At 34.7% G+C, this 22,506-nt stretch overlaps 1 protein-coding gene across 2 annotated transcripts in view; it reads right to left on the bottom strand.

The window, feature by feature from the left end:
- Positions 1–22,506, bottom strand: part of LOC106869508 (uncharacterized) — a 1,059,538-nt gene that overhangs the window by 187,706 nt on the left and 849,326 nt on the right. For both annotated transcript variants that reach the window (XM_089352454.1, XM_089352457.1), the window contains exon 7: positions 12,375–12,487. In XM_089352454.1, coding sequence (XP_089208580.1) covers positions 12,375–12,487 — 113 coding nt within the window. The remainder of the gene's footprint in view (positions 1–12,374; positions 12,488–22,506) is intronic.

Below are 22,506 nucleotides of genomic sequence, written 5' to 3'. Positions count from 1 at the left end.
TGTACGATGTATTTTAAGGTTAAATAATAATTCCGTTTACGTTTGTATAACTGAGATATTTTGGTTGGATTATATATCCATTGGTGTTACATTACTTTCTATATTCTGTAACTGTCAAACTATACTTTCCTAAGCCTGATTTTTTTGTGGGGAAGGGGCCCGTTGATTAGGTTGACTCAAGTACACAACTGATACTTAATTTATCGACCCCCAAAAGGACGAAAGACAATGTCGATCCCGGCAGAATTTGAACTCAGAAGGTAAAGACGGAAGGTCATAAAATACAAACATTTCTCATGGCACCAGTACACTGTTTACAGATGCTTACATTTTATTGTCTTCCATGAATTTTTCACGGGTCCAGCTAGTTATTATTATTACTATTATTATTATTATTATTATTATTATTATTATTATTATTATTATTATTATTATTATTTTTATCATTATTATTATTATTATTATTATTATTGTTATTATTATTATTTTTGTTGTTGTTGTTGTTATTATTATTATTATTATTAGGACGCATGGCCTAGTGGTTAGAGTGTTGAATTCACAATCACGAGATCGTGGTCCAATTCCTACACGGGGTGGTGCGTTGTGTTCTTGAGCAAAACACTTCATCTCACGTTGCTCTGCTATCACTTCGATACCTGACACGTTGTACTCCGTGCACCTGTTCAGGCAATGTCGATTTGGTGGAGGGAGTGAGCGAATGTACAGAACAAACATGTGATCACTATAAGTAAATTTTTTGTGCAGGTCGTTCAGCAAAAAGCTCATAGGTCGTCTTCGACGGGAGCGTCCATCATCATTATGATTATTTGTATTACGGCTATCATAATCAGCAATATATATTTACGCATGCATAGCTACAGCAGTTGATTGAAAGAATCGGTGCTGTGTTGGAGGAAATACGTGTCCTTTGTTCCGGATCCTTATATGTGAACACTAGTGTCATGCTTTATCAGTTCATGGAAAATACTAATGGTGTGAATAGGGGATTTTTTTCAAAATAGCAAATTGCTCGCCTTCTCTGAAAAAATAGAACTTTGACAAGCTTGCAACCTGAGTAAGAACATTCTAGGTGAAAATACTTAATTTGCCCTGTTCAAGTAAGACCTTAGTACTTAAGGGTTACTGCGTATACTTATTACTGTACTGGTGATTGCAGTTATTAAAAGGTTACAAGCCTCGGCCAAGAATAAAGTTGCGATTATTTGTTAATCTTTTTAACGCAGATGTATTGTAAGAATGCTGAAATTCAGCGGTATTCGTCTTGAGAGACGGTCTCGTATAGATGTTTATACTTAGAAGCGCAGAGAAATCAATAGCCGATGATAATTGCCCAGCGTCCATGGTATAACATCGAAATCACATGATTTCTCTGTGTTAGTGTTTCACCAGCTGCAAATATCCACCCCCTATAAACTTATGTTGGCCAAACCTCGCTTCCACTGCTTTGAACAGATTTTGTAAAACAATTTGCGCTACCTACACATTATTTTCTAAATGAACCTAAGTTAATACAAAGCAATTTTAGGTTTCAGTAAACAGATTATTATATTCAGTACAAATTTTACTGAAATTTTCTGTAAATTCTAACAGAACGTCCAAAAGGTAAATTGTACGTATTCTTTTGATACATTTGAAATGCACTAAACACTAATTACATAAAACTTGTGAAATCAAATATAATGTTCCAAAATCCTTACATAAGTTGGTACACAAAGTAATGCCTATTCGTTTGAAACTAACTACAGTAATCTCTCACCATATCGCAGTTAATCTATCGCGGTTCACCTATCGCGATTTATTATTTAAGCTTACGTCGATTCCTCCGTGGTGTTGTTTTGCATTTATAATAAAATAAATAATGCGAATGATAAAAATAATAAAAAGAACTATACAGTACAGTACTGTTTCTACTTCACGGATTTTCACCTATCACGGAGGGTTTTGGAACACAGCACCCGCGATAGTCGAGGGATTACTGCAGTTGCACATCTCCTCCTGTGATTGTGCACAAGCCTCAATGTTTATTGCAAACCGCTTATTTTTCTTGCCCCTTTGCTTCCCATTACTTCCTACGCAACATTACGTGCAAATATATGGAAATGGTTACCCTGTTGAATTTATTTCAGTAGATGTTCAAGAGATGTTCAGTGGTTTAAATCTGGCCATTTTCGGGGGACTTCAGTCACTTTTCTGCTTTGGCACTCCCTCCAATATGAACATTAACAAAATGTATGCGAATTACATCTATTGCTAGGTTGCAAGCTTAAGAAATTTTTATTATGCACCCCGTACGTTTGAAATTAATATAGTCCAACCAATATGCTATAATTACTCATTATCATTATTACTGATGTATCGGCTAGAACATATACATAAGCATGATCATCAATCGCAGTAACAAATATTCCTGGCATCCAGCAAACATAGCATATATTCTTTGTAAAAGCAGTATCAAAAGCTTCTGTAACTTTTGAAGAGTTAACATTTCCACAGATACAGAAATTGTGCAAATTATATGTAAAAAGTTGGACTAATATTATTAAATCTAATTTTCAGAAAAGTTATAGCTTATCAATAAATACAAAACGTATTGTTTCTTTGAAATAATTCTATGATTTCTATGTTTTATTTCAGAACGTTCTCTCAGAGGACTTACTAATAATATTCACTGAATATTTCTAAAGCGTAAATTATGCTGTCATATAAAAGGTTACATCCATTAATTTTATTATGTCTATACCACTAATTTTGTTTGTTAGAATATTGTTAAAGTTCCATAAAATGAAAAAAAAAATATTTAAAATTTCAGTTTTTAGAAATTCTTTTAGGAAACTTTCCATCTCTATCCCTTTATGTTTTTCTGTCTGTATATATATAATGAATGGTAGAGATAGTCTCTGATAGCTGTTTCTGGGATATCCCCGCTATCGGAACATCGTGCAGAGCGAAAATTCCATATGCTGATTTTGCCGTCATCGGTAAGAGATAGATGGATAGAAATAGGTTAAATATATGCAATAGTGGAATATTCGGCGCATCCAAATTCGTTTCAGTACGAGAAGCAGAGCAAATCTACTTTTTTTAGCTGAACATGTGCAATACTTTAAGAGTATGATGGTATCTTATAGCATATCCTGGTCCATCATAAACTCTGGCCCTCCGTAGCCAGCATACTTCCTGTTGACTACGTCTAAAGGAATCCTTACACTTATTGTTGCATAACCCTGCATAGTTACCTAATAAGCAACACGATGCATTCATGTGGAAACACAAATACTTGTGCTAAAAGGGTCTTTTGCCACTGTTCTATCTGTCTTTTCACTACTGTTGTCGCTCTGACAGATGTTGTTATATTCCGAAGACGTCGACAGAATGGTTCTATCTAGCACTGTACGACCCTCAGTCGTACAGTGTTATTATCATCAAAAGGTTGGATCGATATAACGGCCACTTATTATCACAATATAATTACTATTTCAGCACAGACACGACTATCAACACAGTCTATACATCCTCTCGATCTTCCTCTGCCGACCGGCTATTTGTTTATTTATAATGGCTGTCTACTACGTACAATTTCACTATACAACGGTCCTTCAAGTTCTTCCACATATCTAAGTGTAAAAACAACACTTCGGGTTATCACTAATATCTAGCTTAGGCATAATACCTATCTGATACTGACATTTATAGAACCCTTCACGGTTACTAAATAAATATACACCATGCAGCCTTCTCCACGTTTATACACAGACTCTTTATGTCCTTCTAGTTATTCAACGGGTCTTTAGGAATATATCTTCATTAACGCTGCGGATACTCAGTTTTTAATTTTAAATTTTGGCTTTACTTTTAATTGTAATTTTAATTTCGATTTTAAATTTATTTTATTTAATTGTTATTTTTTATGTTTACCCTGTATCACTCTTGTTATAATCTTTAACCTTAATTTGTAAACTTCAAATCTTAAACATTTTGTTTGCTGGTGTGGCATCTATTTCTAGCATTGACACAGCTAAGATTTTCCCTGAGTCCTTGCTCCCCTTTAGTAAATTTGACCACCTACTATATATGACCTATTATCTTTTTTACGACCACTTTATTATCTTCACACCGCCTTCTATTCCTACCCAACCTGTAGGTCTGGCACCTGCTTTATTAACCACTTATCTATCTGGCTTTACACTCGCGCCTCTCTAACCTCTTTGGACAGGTGTGCCCCTCGCTCTACTGATTAATATATATCTAGAACATAATTCCTATCTGCTTATCTTTCTCCTACTAAACCAGTGGTTCTCAAACTGGGGTCCGTAGTCCCTAGGGGGCCGCAAAGAGACACTGAAGTATCGTGTAAACAGTTGGTTTGAAGCAGTAAGTTTAAAATTTCCTAAACTTTCATATATTCTCATGCTATCATACTTTTTTGTTGCAAAAGTGCTTGTGTCCTAAGGTATCATGATGTTGTTCATAGCCTGCTGGAGTGCTATGAAATTTTACTCGCTACACTGTTTCCACAACTGTCTTTCCACGTCCAAATTTACATGGGCGTGTCAAATATAATTATGCTTTGTGTACCTCTATTTCATATATATATATTATATTTATCTTATGATATTTACTTTACTTTATATTATACTCATTTATTGTGCTTTTAATTATTAATTTTTCTATATGTGATAGTGGATTTTCATCGATGAGTTCTTGAAAATTGGTTATTTTCCCTAAAACTATATATATTTTATATATACTTTATCTATAAGGCTCAATTTAATTTTTTATAAATTGATTTTAATTGAGTTTTTTACCTGTAATTTTGGATTTTGTCCCTAATAATATTATTATATATATATATATATATATATATATATATATATATATATATATATATATATATATATATGCGTGCAACATCGTTATTCCTCCCTGTGCCTCTGAAATCTTGTATTCCTGCCGTAAGGCCTTATTTCCACAACGCCAGCTTAAATTAATTCGTCCTTAAACAAAAGACATCTGTTGTTATGTTCTGTTTTATTATTTTTATTGTATTTGTGTAACATTGTTCGTTATTTTCTGTCCTTGCTTTTGTATACATTCGCTGCTTTCTTCCATGGAATCTAATGCTCTTCGCTTAGTCTTTCCTTGGGGCTGGCCAAATTGGAGCAATATCAAGAATAACTAGCCGAAATTGCAAGGATAATCTGGATCTCGACTGAAGAGAGGAAACTCCGAATGTCCTGTCCGTGTGTTCTTTGTATCGTTTATCTGTATGTTTTGTCCCTTTCTTGTATCACCTAACTGTCTGGATGTTTTGCATCCTTGTCCCATTCTGTATTATTTATACACACACACACACACACACTCACACACACACACACACACACATATCTCTCCACCTCCCCCACCTCCCCTCCTGCTCCGACTCCTACTTCTTTGTACGTCTCTTCACCTCTCTTCACTCCTACTTCTATTCACTCCTACTTCTCTTCCTACTTCTCTTCATTCCTACTTCTCTTCACTCCTACTTCTCTTCCCACTTCTCTTCCTACTTCTCTTCACTCCTACTTCTCTTCACTCCAACTTCTCTTCCTACTTCTCTTCCTACTTCTCTTCACTCCCACTTCACTCCCACTTCTCTTCCTACTTCTCTTCATTCCTACTTCTCTTCACTCCTACTTCTCTTCCCACTTCTCTTCACTCCTACTTCTCTTCACTCCAACTTCTCTTCCTACTTCTCTTCACTCCCACTTCACTCCCACTTCTCTTCCTACTTCTCTTCACTCCTACTTCTCTTCACTCCAACTTCTCTTCCTACTTCTCTTCACACCCACTTCTCTTCACCCCTACTCTTTCTCTCCTCTCTCTTACCCTCTCTCACTCTCTTCTCTCGTACTCCCCCTCTCTCACTCTTATTCTCTACAATCTTACTCTCTTACTCTCTCACCCTTACTCTCTCACTCTCTTCTCTCTTTCCCTCTCTCTCACTCTCTTTCTCTTCCTCTCTTTCTCCCCCCATACCCACCTTCCCCCTCTTTCTCCCCCATACCTACCTTCCCCCTCTCTCAATCCACCTTCCCTCTCTTATACCCACCCTCTCTCCTCTCTTCCTTTCTATCTCTCCCCTCCCATACCCATCTTCCCCCTCTCTTACATCCACCTTCCCCTTCCCCCTTCATCGTCAACACCCCCTCATAAGCTCATCCCACCACACCCCAACACACTCCTACTCTACCATCCCTCTCCACCCCATCCAGTTCCTTACACCCACCACCCACCCCTACCTACATACCCCACCCTAACCACAGACCCCTACCTCTATCCCACCCTCAGCCTAACCCACACTCCACCCATGCCTTCCCCACCTCCCAACACCCTCACATCACACCACACCAATACCCTCGCATCACACCACGCACACACTACAACTGACCAACTACTTTCTCCCTTCCCCATTTTCACACTACATACGTCAAGATCACCAGCATTTTATCTCCCACACCAGCCCCTCGTTCTTCGATCACCGTTTGTTATCTCCCCCTTTTCTTAGCTCTCCTGAAAAAAGAATTTCTAACTTCCGGTCAGCCATTGTTATGATCAGCCATTATTATGATTGACCGTTGACTGGACATTATTCAATTTTTTTTCTCCGTGTTTTTCTCCTTGTCTCCGTATTCTTTCTGTTGAAGAGCGTAGCTCGAAACGTCAAAGACTTTCCGTATTCCCGAGCGTCATACTAATACATCCTTTTGTTATTTACACCACCTGTCCTCGTCTGTTGTTGTTTTTTCGTATATTCTCCCATATATATAATGTATGTATTATATGTGTGTGTGTTCATATATATAGAGACATAAGTGAAAAGTCAAGTTTAAAAAGATTCGATTCCAATCGCACGTGCTAAGACTTATTTCTCCTCTCTTACGTGTGTGTTAATATATACGTTTTTTTTTTCTGTATGATCATTAATTCAATGTAATAAATGTTTCTAATAATTTCTGAGGACACATTTGAAAGATATATCCATTTATCTTTGTTTTCTTTTGACATTAAAAACACTCGCGATTTCATAAAGTTATATATATATGTGTTATGTATGTGTTTTTTTCTGTATGTGTATAAATACTAATATCCAGAAAATGATATTATTTACATCTATCAGTTGGGCATCTTACATATGAATGTTTTCTGTATTTTAGAAAATATAAATATATATACACCAGCTGCTATGTATATTGTTGTGATATTTATTGGCTGGAATGTTCTGTCATTATTTATTGCTTTCCAAGGTGTTAATGTATATTATTCTCCCGATGACTTTGATAATTCCATCTGGATTACTTTTCTAACAAGTGACAGTATATTAGATTTTGCTTCACAGGAAACAAATACTTCTCTGATATTTTAAAGTTAAAGTTAGTCTGTACATTATAATCAAGAGATTCTGACCACTGACGAACTGATATATTTCTCTAATATTTCCCTACTTGACGCACGCGCGCACACACATACATACTTACACATACAGATATATATAATACAAATATGTATATAAATATATAATAGAATTAGAAATAGAATGATTTTGGTAGAGTATTTTATATTTGAAAAAATGTATAGGAATTGTTACCCTGATAAATTATCATGCATTTATGATGGAAACGTTATCAAAAACGCCACTCGTATTCATTTCTTCAAATATAAATATATACAAATAGTGGCGGTTCACTTGTGACCAGGAAAACAATCACTGATAATTAAGAACCGTATGCACACAGAAAGGGTCATACTTTACTTTTGAGGCTTCGCTGGTTTTTTAATGTGCTCAGTTCTTGATAAACATTCATGGCCCCAGATATTTCAGGCATACTCCGCGTGCCCCCTCCCATCGTCCGCTGATATGAGGGCGATAAAAAAAATCGAACACCTTTCAGTTATAGAATAGATTGCATTTGAGCCAACTCTAAATGACATTTACTTAGCTATGAATAAGTTGAATAGCAATAAGTCTCCAGGGTCTGATGGAATTTGTGCAGAAGTCTTGAAATATGGGGGTGACAAAATGTTTGAACTCTTAAATATATTTATTTGTCACTGTTGGAGAACTGAGAAAGTGCCTCAAGACTGGATTGATGCCATTTAAGTATCTTTGTATAAATAAGGGTCAAAGGGTCTGTATGGTAATTTTCGTGGGATTTCACTTTTGTCTGTGGTTGGAAAGGTAATTGCTCGCATTTTGTTAGAACGTTTAAATACCTTCATACTTCCAAATATAGGGTCTGAGTCTCAGTGTGGTTTTCGTTTCTCCAGGGGCACAGCTGATTGTATCTTTACTATCAGACAATTACAAGAAAAGTGCATTGAACAGAATTTTGCTCTTTCCCATTGGTTTGTTGATTTGAGCAAAGCATTCGATACTGTTAATCGAAATGCTTTGTTGCTAATTCTAACAAAAATAGGTTGCCCAGAAAAATTAATAAACATGATCAGGGCTTTGCATCAAAATATGAAAGCTAGAGTTAATTTTGGTGGTAGGCTCTGTGAATCTTTTGCCGTGGAAAATGGAGTAAAGCAAGGAAACCTTGATGCACTCACCCTCTTTACAATATACGTTGCTGTTGTGTTGTCATATGCTTTTCAAAACTCCGAGGAGGGTATTTACATAAAATATCGAACAACAGGGAATGTTTTTAATCTGATCAGACTGAAATTCAAATCGAAAGTTTTTACTTCGCTCATTAGGGAACTTATATACGCTGACGATTGTGATCTTGTCTGTCATTCTGAAACAGGTCTGCAATCTCTTGTATCTGTATTTGACCCAGTTTGTGATGATTTTGGCTTGACCATCAACTTGAAAAAAACCCAGTTGTAATGCATCCACCTGCATGTGGTGCTGCTTGTAACCCCACTAAAAGTTTTGTTAAGGGAAGTGTTACTTGAAGTTGTCGATTCGTTCATCTACTTTGGAAGCTCTGTACAAAATGATGGAAATCTTGATACAGACATATATCTGCGAATACAAAGGGCAGCAAAAGCATTTGGCGACTTGGAGTCACGCGTTTGATGCTAGTGACATACAAATAAGAACACAAATCTAGCTCTTGGCAAATCATTTGTCTTACCATCCCTGTTGTATTCTTGTGAAAGGTGGACTTGTTATGAAAGACATTTTAAATTGTTAGAAAAATTCCACCAAAAATGTTTTCATCGCATTTGAAACATTAAATGGTGTTCTTTTACTCCAAACACAAATGCAGGCATCACCTCATTTAAAGCTGTGATATTGAGGAATCAAATGAGATGGTCTGGCTATATTGTTCGAATGGCGGATGAACTCATGCCGAAGCAGTTGTTTTATGGTGAGCTTGGAGAGGGGAAACGCTATCGGCGTAAACATTAAAAAAATGGTTTAAGGACAGCATAAGAACTACTATGAAGTCACTTGGAATGGATCCAGAAGATACAGAAACCCTTGCTTCGGATCGAGCTGGATGGCGAACAAAAGTGTGGAGTGGAGTGAAAGCGTTTGAAGAGGCCAGGATAACACTAGTAAGACTCAAAAGAGATCTAAGGAAGAATGTTACGATCGAGGTGAATGACAATGACCTATTTTGTGCACAGTTTGTGACAGACCATGCCTTTCTTTTGCTGGGCTCAAATCTCATTTGCGAACCCATGGAAAACGAACTTCCACCAATTATTCTGCCTATATGTCTGTGCATACCTTTCAATGCCGTGTATGCCAGAAGGTTTGCAAATCTAACAGAGGCCTCAAAAGACATTTTAAGATCCACAAACATCAGAACTTATCTGCTGCTCTTAGTCGTCCAAATCGGATGTGCAATCTATGCAGGTCTCTTTTCAGAACCTTATCTGGTTTAAAAAGCCACATCAGATGCCATGATGGTTCTAGGGCGTAGGTACAGGAGGTGGTCAAACTCTACATAAGGAGTAGACAATCACCATATATATACACACACGTATAAATATATACGCATGCATTATGTATATGTGTCTGTGAGCGCGTGTAGTGTGCACGTGTTATTCACTTTTTTGCTGTAAATATCTTCTTATCTATCGCACAAATAAACAACACACATATACTAAATTTAGTACAAGCACATACATGTAATTCCCCTCTACCTCATACACGGAAACCTTATACTTCTACATACACATATAGCCATGCATGTACATACATGGACACACACATATAGACACATATACACTAACACAAGCGTACACCCCAGAAATTACAGATACACATACCCGCCAACAACAATTCCTCTATGGTAAGGAATTGTTTCTTAATCAACACTTGGTTCAGTAAAGTCCCATTAAGTAGCACCTTGTGTAAAATGCTTCGAATATACCCGTGGGTTGCTCAAGTGCATTTAAGTGGAATAGCTACAGGGAAACTTTGCAGCAGCCCATCATTTGTACGTATACATATATATGTGTGTCTATGTGTTTGTGCGTATGGTTGTGCGTGTGCGTTGAACGTATGTATGCGTGTTTGTATTCGTGTGCTGGATATGACTTTAAATCACATCCGGTAGTGGGGACCTGTTTTAGGAGTTCCAAGCTATTGGTTAATTAGCATGTACATAAAAAAAAAACCATAAAGACCATCAGTAATGACTCCACCTTTAGTTGTGGTTACAAAATCCTTGCAGGTGGCGGACACTAATACAACAGCTGCGGTTTTGAGTGACAACTGGTTATCACCCTTCAATCTGTTACTAGGGACTAATCAAGGAGACAGAGAGGGGTACTCATGTCATTTGTCACGCCATCTACTCGAAGTCCATTGGCTACGTATCCCAAATAAACAAGTTGGAAGCTTTCGATTACAAAGCAGCGGGACTGAAAAGTAATTTGAGAGATCACGATCAGAAATGCCATAGACAACGAGGAAGCAGGAAGGGACATCATTATCCCAGGAAATGGAGCGATAATCTTATATATACGTACGTACGTATGTGTGTATTCATATATGTTTGTATGTATTCATGCATTGGTTTTGAATTTCAGATCATGAGCAATAGCAGTCCAACTTTGATTATTCCAGCTTTTTAAATATGCTTGATTTTGTATGTCTTTCTAGTTTTACGACGACAAGGTTTGATTGGATGAAATTTCCCTATTATATCCAGAAGATTGAGCGACATCGTATGTAGTTCCTTGGAGCCTCAACTGTAAGATTATTTCTTTAAAGCGTGAATGGCAAAACTAATTTCGTTTCTCCTTAATCTACTTGATATTTCTTTTAGAAATGCTATTTTTTTTTTTACTTAACAACCTCAGTAATATCTTAAGAGGCGATAACATTCGTAAATTAGTCTGTTAAGTATTTCGTTAAATTCTTATAAAAGTTTTGTTCAATTCTCGCGTCTTATCTCTTTGGGGAAAGAAATTTTCATTCTAGACACACAATTATTACACAGAATATATTCTAGAGATTGAAGAAATTGATTACTTGAAGAAAACTTTAGACGTTGATTAGTTAAGAACTTTAGGAATTGATAATTTTCCAGAGAGAATATTACTAAACTGGAGTCCTCTTTTGATTGAATATCAAAATAAAATTATAGTAAGAAAATCAACTTTTGTCATTATGTGAATTCAGTGAGGAAATATTTAACCAATTTTTGAACTGTGTAAGTGACGTGAACTTTATTCGAGAAAAAACTTCACTTATTGATTCTTCTTAGTTCATCGTAATTTGTCATGTAAACAATCATGTGTGCACACACATTTACACACACACAAACATACATATATAATACATGCATACATATATACGTACATACATACATGCTTCCACACATTCACACAACACACACATACACATCACATATAAATGCATGTTTCATACAGATACGTAGAGATATGCTGAATTGAAATCATGTAAGACAAACTGTTGTATGTATGTATGTATGTATGTATGCTTGTGTGTGTGTGTGTGTGTGTGTGTGTGTGTGTGTGTGTGTGTGTGTATGCATATACGGGATAGAATATACGGAGACGTGTAACTATGTGGTTAGGTTGTTCCACTCGTTATTGTAATACTATGCTTTCGAAAAGCAGCATAAAAATTCTATAAAGGTCTTTTAATGTGTCTTGATAATTATCATATATATAAAAGTGCACGTATTTCAAGTCGAATATTAATCTTGAAGTATGTATATACATTAAATATATAGTTTTGTACGAACATATGCATCTAGATACAAATATTTATCCATCATTTTACTATTTATCTACTTATCTTTCTATGTTATCTCTCGATACATACATGCATACATACATACATATATATATATATATACATATAAAGAAAAGAAAATTCTTACCTTAAAAATTGGCACTGTGATGACCCATTCACAGTGAAGGTTATGGGGATAATTTCGGGGCCAATTAGGAGAAGCTAGATTACCTCGTTCTTTGTTATATACACCACCACAATCTATTTAAAAAAAAGCACATTGGACTGTTATTAAGCGTTTGTTAGCATTTAGATTCGCGATTAATAATTCTAATAAAAAAATTATAAAGTCTTGAAATATTAAGCCACTCTTCCATTCACTTACTTTCAGTTTCTGAAATGGTCTTCCGTTCAGTTATGCTTGTTTGTCATTTTATTTTCCGGTTTGTGAATGTAATAATTAATTTCTTAGAACAACGACAAAATCTAAACATAACTGATCTACCTGCTAAACACTGGAAAAGAATCTCCGTCATATGACAGCATTTTATTTTTAAATGTACGTCATATAAATTATATAAATTCTGAGAAAATATATAGTTAATGCTAGTGACGCCAAAATACCAACAACATACGCAACACGTATATATACATATTTATTGAATGAGATTCAGTTATATATATATATATATATATATATATTAGACAAAATGCGATCACAAAGTCAAGACTGTGAGGAGTTTTCAGGACATTTGTAAGGAAAAAGATATAGATATGGTCTTACAGTTGTTTCTGGGAAATGGATATCCCTTCATCAAAGACGATGTGAGGTGGTTAAATAGAGGGAAATAAGAGAATAAAAGTAGAAATAGAATATAAAATATGTAAAGGTATTGTAGTTGCAGTTATATATATATATAAATAAAGAAAATTCTGAAAATTCAGAAAAGTTATTTTACATACATGTGACCACAAAGAGGACATCCTTTACGATAGACATCGACCATCAACGGTCAAGCTACAAAAGAAAAGAATGTTCTCCAGGGAAATAATATATACATATATATATATATATATATATATATATATATATATATATATATATATATATATATATATATATATATCCTCTAGGACGTACAGCGTTTAACTTTCTGCAATACCACTTTCGTTCGACAGCTGCAAAGATCTTTGTGTCCTATTTGTGGTATACGTATAACAATTATTCTTTTCTTCTGTTGTACACATCCATAACAATTCGTGCCGTTATATATGCACAATAATATGCTTAATAATAGCACTAACGCCTGCAATTTGAGTGACCTTGAAGATAATGGCGCGAAATTACTATGATATTTTTCTGTCATTGGCCGGCAAGGAAAACTCAGCTGAGAATATTCCATGTATCGCGTCTTTGTCTACATTTCCTATCCGTTAAGCTTTCGTCTAGTTTCTCCTTTGCTCTGCTTTCTCCTTCAGTTCATTCTGTTCAAACCTTGATATATATATATATATATATATATATATATATATATATATATATATATATATATATATATATATATATATGTATATATATATTTACATATATATGTATATGTATATATATGTATATAAATATGAATATTTATGTATATATATGTACATACACATATATATATGCATGTATATATGTACATAAATATATGTATATATATATATCTACATATATATATATCTATCTATCTATCTATCTATCTATCTATCTATATATATATATATATATATATATATATATATATATATATATATATATATATATATATATACTAGCAGAGGTACCCGGCGTTGCTCGGGCAAGAAATTGTTGTTTATATACTTGAAGAAAAAAAGGCAAAATATGCTGTATAGAAATTTGAGAGGATATTCTGTGGATGGACTCTTAGATGATAGATGGCTGGGGGCCTCTCATGAATGGGGAAATTGAAGATGTGCCAAAAAGCCTCATTGGTACTTGGAAACTTTTACGAAAATTAAAATGGGGATTAAATGAAAAAAATGATTTACGTGAATATCCTCACAAGAGTAATTGAAATAAATGGCGATTGTGGAACTCCCCACGCACGCACGCACGCATACACACGTGTGTCTTTGTAAATATGTTTGTATACATTTATGTATGTGTGTGTTTGTAAGAGACACAGTGTGAGTGTGAGAGAGAGGTTTGTTGTCATGTATACGTACATGCATAAATGTACTTACATCTTTGGATGTACGCATATGACAACACAGCCCTTGACTCACTCACACTCTGTGTCTTACAAACACGCACGCGCGCGCATACACACGTGTGTCTTTGTAAATATGTTTGTATACATTTATGTATGTGTGTGTTTGTAAGAGACAGTGTGTGAGTGAGTCAAGGGGTGTGTGTGTGCGTGTGTATGCGTGTGAGACAGAGGGAGAGAGCGGTGTGTATGTAGTATTTAGTTTCTCTCTCTCTCTCTCATACACACTCACACACACACTCACACACAAAATAAAGAGTGAAAGCTTTTTGCCGATGTTACGTCAATACCGGAAGTTGACATTGAGGAACCTTTTTAAAGAAGTGAATCTTAAATGTAAAGCAATATTATTTATTTTTAATTAAGAAAATCAAATGGAGAGCCTATATATAGTATATATATAGTATATATATATATATATATATGACAAGGGAAAGCGATGGTTATGTTAGGCCATGAACTTCATTAGCGTTTTTCCTGTGTTCATCTCCTTTCCTTATTAACACTGTATACTCGTCTAATACTTTCTTCCGAAACATACGTATAGTGAGTTTTAAACCAGGCTATACATACATATGTGTGTGTGTCTATGTCTGTGTGCATGTATATTTGTGCGTGCGTGCGTCTGTGTGTGTTTATGCTGCAAGCACATTGTATTAAATTTAAAGGGTTAATTGAAATATATTATGGTTGCAGCTGAATGAGAATGTGACTACATAAGCTGATGTTTTATACTGTCACCCAAGACATGCAATACCACACTTAACACTTATTTGTTCAGCAGTTCATCAAAGGTACTGGGTTGTTTGCATAACAAGCCTTGAATAGTTCAAAGATTTCTTGCGAAATCCTCTCCTTTACTAGAACTAGTGAAGAAACGTCACGCATATATGACTTAACAGGAGTAAGGCCACATAGGGCACAGTAGTAATCCTATAGAATGTGTTATGGAAAATATTTACAGCATGGCATTGCGCGACGGGCCCTTTCATGATAGACTAAGAACATTGTTTAAGACGTGCATATACATACATTAGAAAATGTACATCGAATTTGAACATAATGCAGCATCGATTCTGCTATCTGATACAGTAAATATTACACCACCAGCTGATTTTGGAAAAATCAACATACTATATGTCTCCTAGGTATCATAAAAATAAAATAAACGACATTAAAAAATTGGACACAGACAGCGCGTGATACTCACCGTCACATGATACGATATAAATCAGATATCAATTTCAATATCTCAGACACACCACGAATTAAACTTTCCACTGGGTTATTGAGTCATTCATATATGTATATGAGTACACACAGACATACACACACGCACACACACACACACATACACACACACACACACACACACACACACACAGATAATATGCAGGTATACATATATGTATATACAATGCCTGCAAACGTACATGCATATATACACATACACAGACACGTATATTCATACATATAAATATATATATATGTATGTATATATATGATATATATATATGATATATATATATATGTATATATATATATATATATATATAAATATATATATATATATATAATATATATATATATATATATATATATATATATATATATATATATATATATATATATATATATATATATATATACATATATATATATATATTGTATATATGTATATGATATATGTATATATGTATATAATATATATGTGGACGACCCTGCCTGACAAGAGTCTCAGGCTCAGCTGGCTCCAGCTGACAGTAACTGGTATGGGCCGCTACCTAGGGATACAGAAATGAAAGGACCTTCAAAGAAATCCGGAGTGGAGCCCCGTTAGCAGTCTAGTGGTCGACTCGACACTCTCTGGCAGCTCCTGCAACCAGGCTGGTTTCAAACGTAATGCTCTGCACACCTTTGGACTACGTCAACAAGGTCGCTTTCCTTTATAATGATTGAAATAATCAGGAAATTTGAATATAACTGTTTCTTGGTGGGAAGAGGTCTTCAAGATATGTTTAAGACTATCATTAATATTAATACTAATATTAATATCCAGTTGCTTGGTTTCCAGGTTGTTGCGCCATGTAGAATGACTGACTCTACCGTTGCACAGAAAAAAATATTCTCTTTAGGATTTGCAGACAACTTCCATGCTTTGACTATCCGAGTGTTTACATAAATTTCAGTTGAGGCTATCTCAGAACCGAGGTACGTAAAATCATCAGTTGTTCAACGATGGATCAACTATTAGACAAATACTTAATTCGCCGTCTACTTGAAGTATTAAGAGCTAGAAATCTTGATTGTATGTGTATGCATAAGAATATATTTCAGATTTTAATGAAGAGAAGCATTTCGAATTTCTCTCTATAGGAATATAAGTGTGTAAATAAAAGTGGAGGCGAAGTGGCCCAGTGGTTAGGGCCGCGGACTTGCGGTCGTAGGGTCGCGGTTTGGATTCCTAGACAGATTGTGAGTGTTTATTGAGCGAAAGCACCTAAAGCTACATGAGGCACCGGCAGGGGGTGGTGGCGAACCCTGCTGCATTCTTTCACCACAACTTTCTCTCATTCTCTCTTCCTGTTTTTGTTGTACCTATTTCAGAAGGCCGGCGTTGTCACACTCGGTGTCACGCTGAATCTCCCCAAGGGTACACGTGTCTGTGTCGTTAATTTCACGAGCAGGGTATTCCGTTGATCGGATCAACTGGAGCTTTCGTCGTCGTAACCGACGGAGTGCCACAACGAAGTAAATAAAAATCTGAGTGCATGTATATAAGACGGCTGGTTGATTGCTATACACACGATCAGACAGTCGTGAGGTGAAATCAGAACATGCTGTCTCTTCTTGAGAATAAATATATCTCCTGATTTCTGTAGCAGATGATATTTGTACCGCGTATGATATTATTTAGTTGCTTATGTCTTACCATTCTCATTATATGATACACATACACATATATGTATATATACTCACATGCGTACATGCATATATATGTTTGCACGTGTGCTTGTGTGTGCGTGCATCTGAGAGTGATTGCAAAAGCCTGATGCAGCGAGCAATATTTCAACAGTTTTTCCTTAAGCAATATAGTAGTACTTCCCATTGCTATTGTTAGTGCCATGCAAGCAGTAACTATATATGTATATAGCTGAATGCCAATGTGAACAAAAACTCGAGTGCTTGAGAGAATAAACTTACTTTTTTAAATAAATTATTTAGTATCTTTGCAAATCCTTTTGAATATGCCGAAAGATATTTATACATATTTTTTTGTAATATAGTTGCAGTGTATATTTCTATATTATGTCTTTTGTATACACCCATATCCTCTGCAGGTACGCATGTATAAGTACAAAAATACATTAACAAAACCATTCTTTATGATATATTTGAATAGAGCATCTCATTATTTTACATTCACTTTCCGCCTCATACATACATACATACATACATACATACATGCATGCATACATGCATACATGCATACATACATACATACATACATACATACATACATACATACATACATACATACATACGTTTATATATATGTTGTAATAATGAAGTCAAACCTGAAAGTATTTAAGACGTTTTCAGATCTGCATAATATATAATAGGAAATGCATTCCTACGCACTTGTACATATATAGATATACATACATATGTAGCGGTGTATGTTTAATATAAATAGCTAGTTTTTAACCTAATGAGAACTTAATGCATGTGTATTATTTCCTTTTCATTGAGCGGATGAGGTTTCAATTACTCATACTGGCTGGTTATTTAAATCTCGTTCGAGATTAAACTCACCAGTCACTTTAGGCTGCAACGTGTCTAACTTTTACGTTCTTGATCCCTGCAACAAAACTGGGGACAACTTAATTCATACTTGATAATTTGTGAAATATTATACGTGTATTTCAATTTCATTTCCAGTACAATGCATAAAAATTACTCATTATTTTAGATTATTTCTTGATTTTTACATTTTCAAATTTCACGTGATATGTATAACTAATCAGTAACATTGTTACAAGAGTACGATGGCCATATAATTCTATTAACTGATCATAATAACCATATAACGTGGTTGAAGGCCAAATTTCACCCACCGCTGACTATATCTTCAGTGTGAAAGTTTATTTTTTTCAAACCTTTTCGAACTGCTCGAGTTCCATTGCATTAAATAGTATTTTATTTATATCTATTAATGAGATATGTAAAAGTGCATCGACTTCAAAACTATATTGCGGAAATAAATTTGCAAATATAATGAAACTGGCATTGAGAGGCTGTGTGGTAAGTAGCTTGCCTACCAGCCACATGGTTCCGGGTTCAGTCCCACTGCGTGGTACCTTGGGCAAGTGTCTTCTACTATAGCCTCAGGCCGACCAAAGCCTTGTGAGTAGATTTGGTAGACGGAAACTGAAAGAAGCCCGTCGTATGTATGTATATACATATATGTATGTGTGTGTTTTATGTTTGTGTGTCTGTGTTTGTCCCCCACCCCAACACCGCTTTACAACCGATGCTGGTGTGTTTACGTCCCCGTAACTTAGCGGTACGGCTAAATAGACTGATCGAATGACAAGACTTACAACGAATAAATCCTGGGGTCGATTAGCTCGACTAAAAGGCGGTCTCCAGCATGGTCACAGTCAAATGACTGAAACAAGTAAAAGAGTAAAAGAGTATTAAATTCTGTAATGCTGAAATATGTATAACTGTACAGTTTACATGAGTAAAACCGGCTCTCATTGCAATTGTTGGAGTTTATGCGACATCAGTAAACTAGAAAGTACAGATAGAAAAGTTTAGAATACAGACAGGTGCAAAGATGTATTTTATATGTGTATAATGACTATTTTCTTTAGAAGAATATGCCCTGACTAGTATGGACATATTTCTGTTTAGAAAACTATACTGTAACTATGTATGCATGTCATTCTGATCTCTGCTCTACTGTCTCGGGTGTGACTGACCATTGCATGGTAGCCTGCACTTATTTAGACTTTAGTTTCAAATGTGAAGCAAAGTTTTTTTCGTATTGTATGAATGATGTACTTGCATAGTAAACATAAAAGAGAACATCGCTAAATAAACTTAATAAAGATAGTGGAAAACAACTTTAGCGTTTTGTAAAACATTTCAAAGGCGATGCATTTAATTCGAAATGACGAAATATAAGAGAGTCATAAAAGTTAATGGAAAAAAGGTGATATAGGTGACTACAAGAAACTGAGTTGAAGACTTGTATCTTCGCAAAGTTCATTGTAAAAATGCATAACGTTGATATTCAACACCGTATAACTCACTGTTTAGGCACAGTACCGCTAAGTTTAATAAAAGAGAAGCCTTTTTAGTTAAGATTAAGAAGGCATCACTCGTGAATAACACAAACCCTTCAGGAAAGACTTTTGGCAAAAATTCTATAGCTGTAAGGGTTACTTGTATCATGAAATTGGTGTTTATATTGTAATGGCTGCACTTATCCTCCGTACTTAGAGACTTCTTAGCATTGTTTCTTTTACAGAAAGTATGGAAAATAACTGAGAAGAAAGAGCAAATGAAATGAATGTTGCAATAGATACGTACCTAGATGTAAGCAATAATAATGTTGAATGGGATTGTTGTACTGCCACAGGAATGCAAACCGTCAAAATCTGACTAGACAAAATAGACTAGAGGTGACTAAATTAATGGAAAATTTTCTTAACGTAGATAACAATATTTTCTTCATACTTGGAACAAGCGCCCAGTAGATGTGAGCAAGAATCTTTCAATGTATCTAACTGATTAGAAAGAGTGTCATGTAGCTTTAGGAAAATATGGAGTAATAAAGTCAGTAGATGCACCAGAAATCAATGTTAGATATCAACTGTGAATGTAATATTTGTATCTGAACTTCTTGGCATTCATAAAGAAATGGACACATGCAAATTATGCTCGTAAGTATAATCATAATTCAACAAGGTTGACATATCATCGGCCAGCTGTGGTTATACAGATTATATGGACCGAAATACTTATAATCATCGTGGATATTGCATACATTGTTTGCGAACCTCTTTTCTTTCATGACTGTCGAAATTACAAAGCTTACATTCCCGATATCAAATATCTTTGTAGTTATCACAGCCTTTTACTTAAGGTTAGCCTACGTTGTTTCCCCCATTTTTCCGGCTGTAATTAATTTAGTTGATTCTTTGGGAACGGCGACAGCAAATATTTTCAAATAATTATAAAATTTGGACGATTTGAAAGACTAAACACGCTTTTCATTTTATCTGATAAATTAATAAGTGCCAATTATCAGCAGGTAAAATAATATTTTGCCACCACTTGGGAAAAATCCCAGAATTCTCTATCCCAATTAAAAGGAGAAAATAGAGCTTGTTGATGGTCGTGGAGGCCATCAAAATTGTTGGTGCAGCAGTCTAGTAGCTCTGTGTGCAATTTTAAACTGAAAAAATTGCAGCTGCTAGAAAAGATTTTAAGGGCGTGAGCGGAATTCAGAAGGGTAAAGTTCTTTAGAAGCATCATGTGGTGGATAAATATGAATATGATACAGAGAACTGCTCTGGTTGCTAAAAAGCAGTAGATAAAGATGCTTTAATCGAGCTATGTAATTTAGGAATCTTTGTCAAGCAGGATACAAAATATATCGAAAATACATTATTTATCCATGCTGATCATTTTCAGTTAATCTTCATAGTCAATGCACACAAAACTAATAAAGTTTTTCATACTGAATACCGTTACACTATACTTTTCATTGAGCAATAAATAAAGTATACTAGAATTTAAATGAAAAAAAAAAAAATTAGCTGATTTTGAGTTTATGTTTGTAAGACTTTGGTAATAAATATTAAAAGTTTTCTAATGCAGCTCATTAAAACATACATAGCACCTTTATTTTTTAAAGTTTAAAAATCATCAAAGAATTAACATGCTAACATTATTCCTTTACATGAGCTTTCATTTATTATATATTCAAAATTGTTTTTGTATGAATTATATTAAAAGGCATGGTAAATATAACTTCACTGTATCAAAACCCATGAACGTTGTAAAGAAATTATGTAATCGCATGAATATATACATGATGTACCGCCCATTAACCTGGATTTACATCAACTACATATTTGATAGAAAAAAAAAACCTGTGCTTTCTCTATCTTGAATCAAAAGCTTAGACAAGTCTCCTTAGAGACAATTTAACATGAACTATTCAAGTGTGCTGAAAAAAAAAATCAGTGCTATATAAACTTTTATGCTATGTATTGCTTTACCGAATATTTTTCATAATTAACGTGTTAAAAAAATTACTAAACAGTATATAGTGCTCGGATGATTAGGGGCACTACTAATTAATGGTTTAATCATTACTATTTACAGAAATACCACCAAAGGCTCGTTCAAACAATAATCATGAAGTATGTGATTGTTTGAACTATAAGTTACTAAATGTTTGGTAATGTTACTACATGGCTGGTGCAGTTCATGGCCGTAACTAACGGACCTTTTTTTGGTTGCAGTGCTGAGTTCTAAACGTACATGTAGAAAGCATTATAATTCTTACTTTTGTAAAATAGCTTGATATAGTCTTGCTTTCTGTTGGCTAGTATACTGACGTGCTGTAAAATGACGACTGACATGTTATTTTATTATTAAATTAAGAGAACACGCAGAATATTATAATGCTGTGATTAACTTTCATGAAATAATTCCATACCATCAAAGGAATAATACAGATGCCTAAAAGTTCATTATTAGGAGCAGTAAAAAATAAGATAATTAAAAGTAATCAAACAAGCAGAAAATGAATAAATGAAAATAGAAAGTAAGCATAGGATCACTTTGAGGGACTAACAATTGCTTCTTCACTTTTATTAAATGTTTTCTGGTTTTCTTTCTGTATACCATTATCTAACTTAATTATCTCTACCATGCATTTGTATTATATCTGGTTTTTTCTTTCTTTTAATTTTTAATCATGTCAATTAA

This window comes from Octopus bimaculoides, chromosome 1 (assembly GCF_046866305.1).
Source record: "Octopus bimaculoides isolate indiv1 chromosome 1, ASM4686630v1, whole genome shotgun sequence".
NCBI classification, from domain to species: domain Eukaryota; kingdom Metazoa; phylum Mollusca; class Cephalopoda; order Octopoda; family Octopodidae; genus Octopus; species Octopus bimaculoides.
This window is presented reverse-complemented; position numbering and strand designations above follow the sequence as displayed.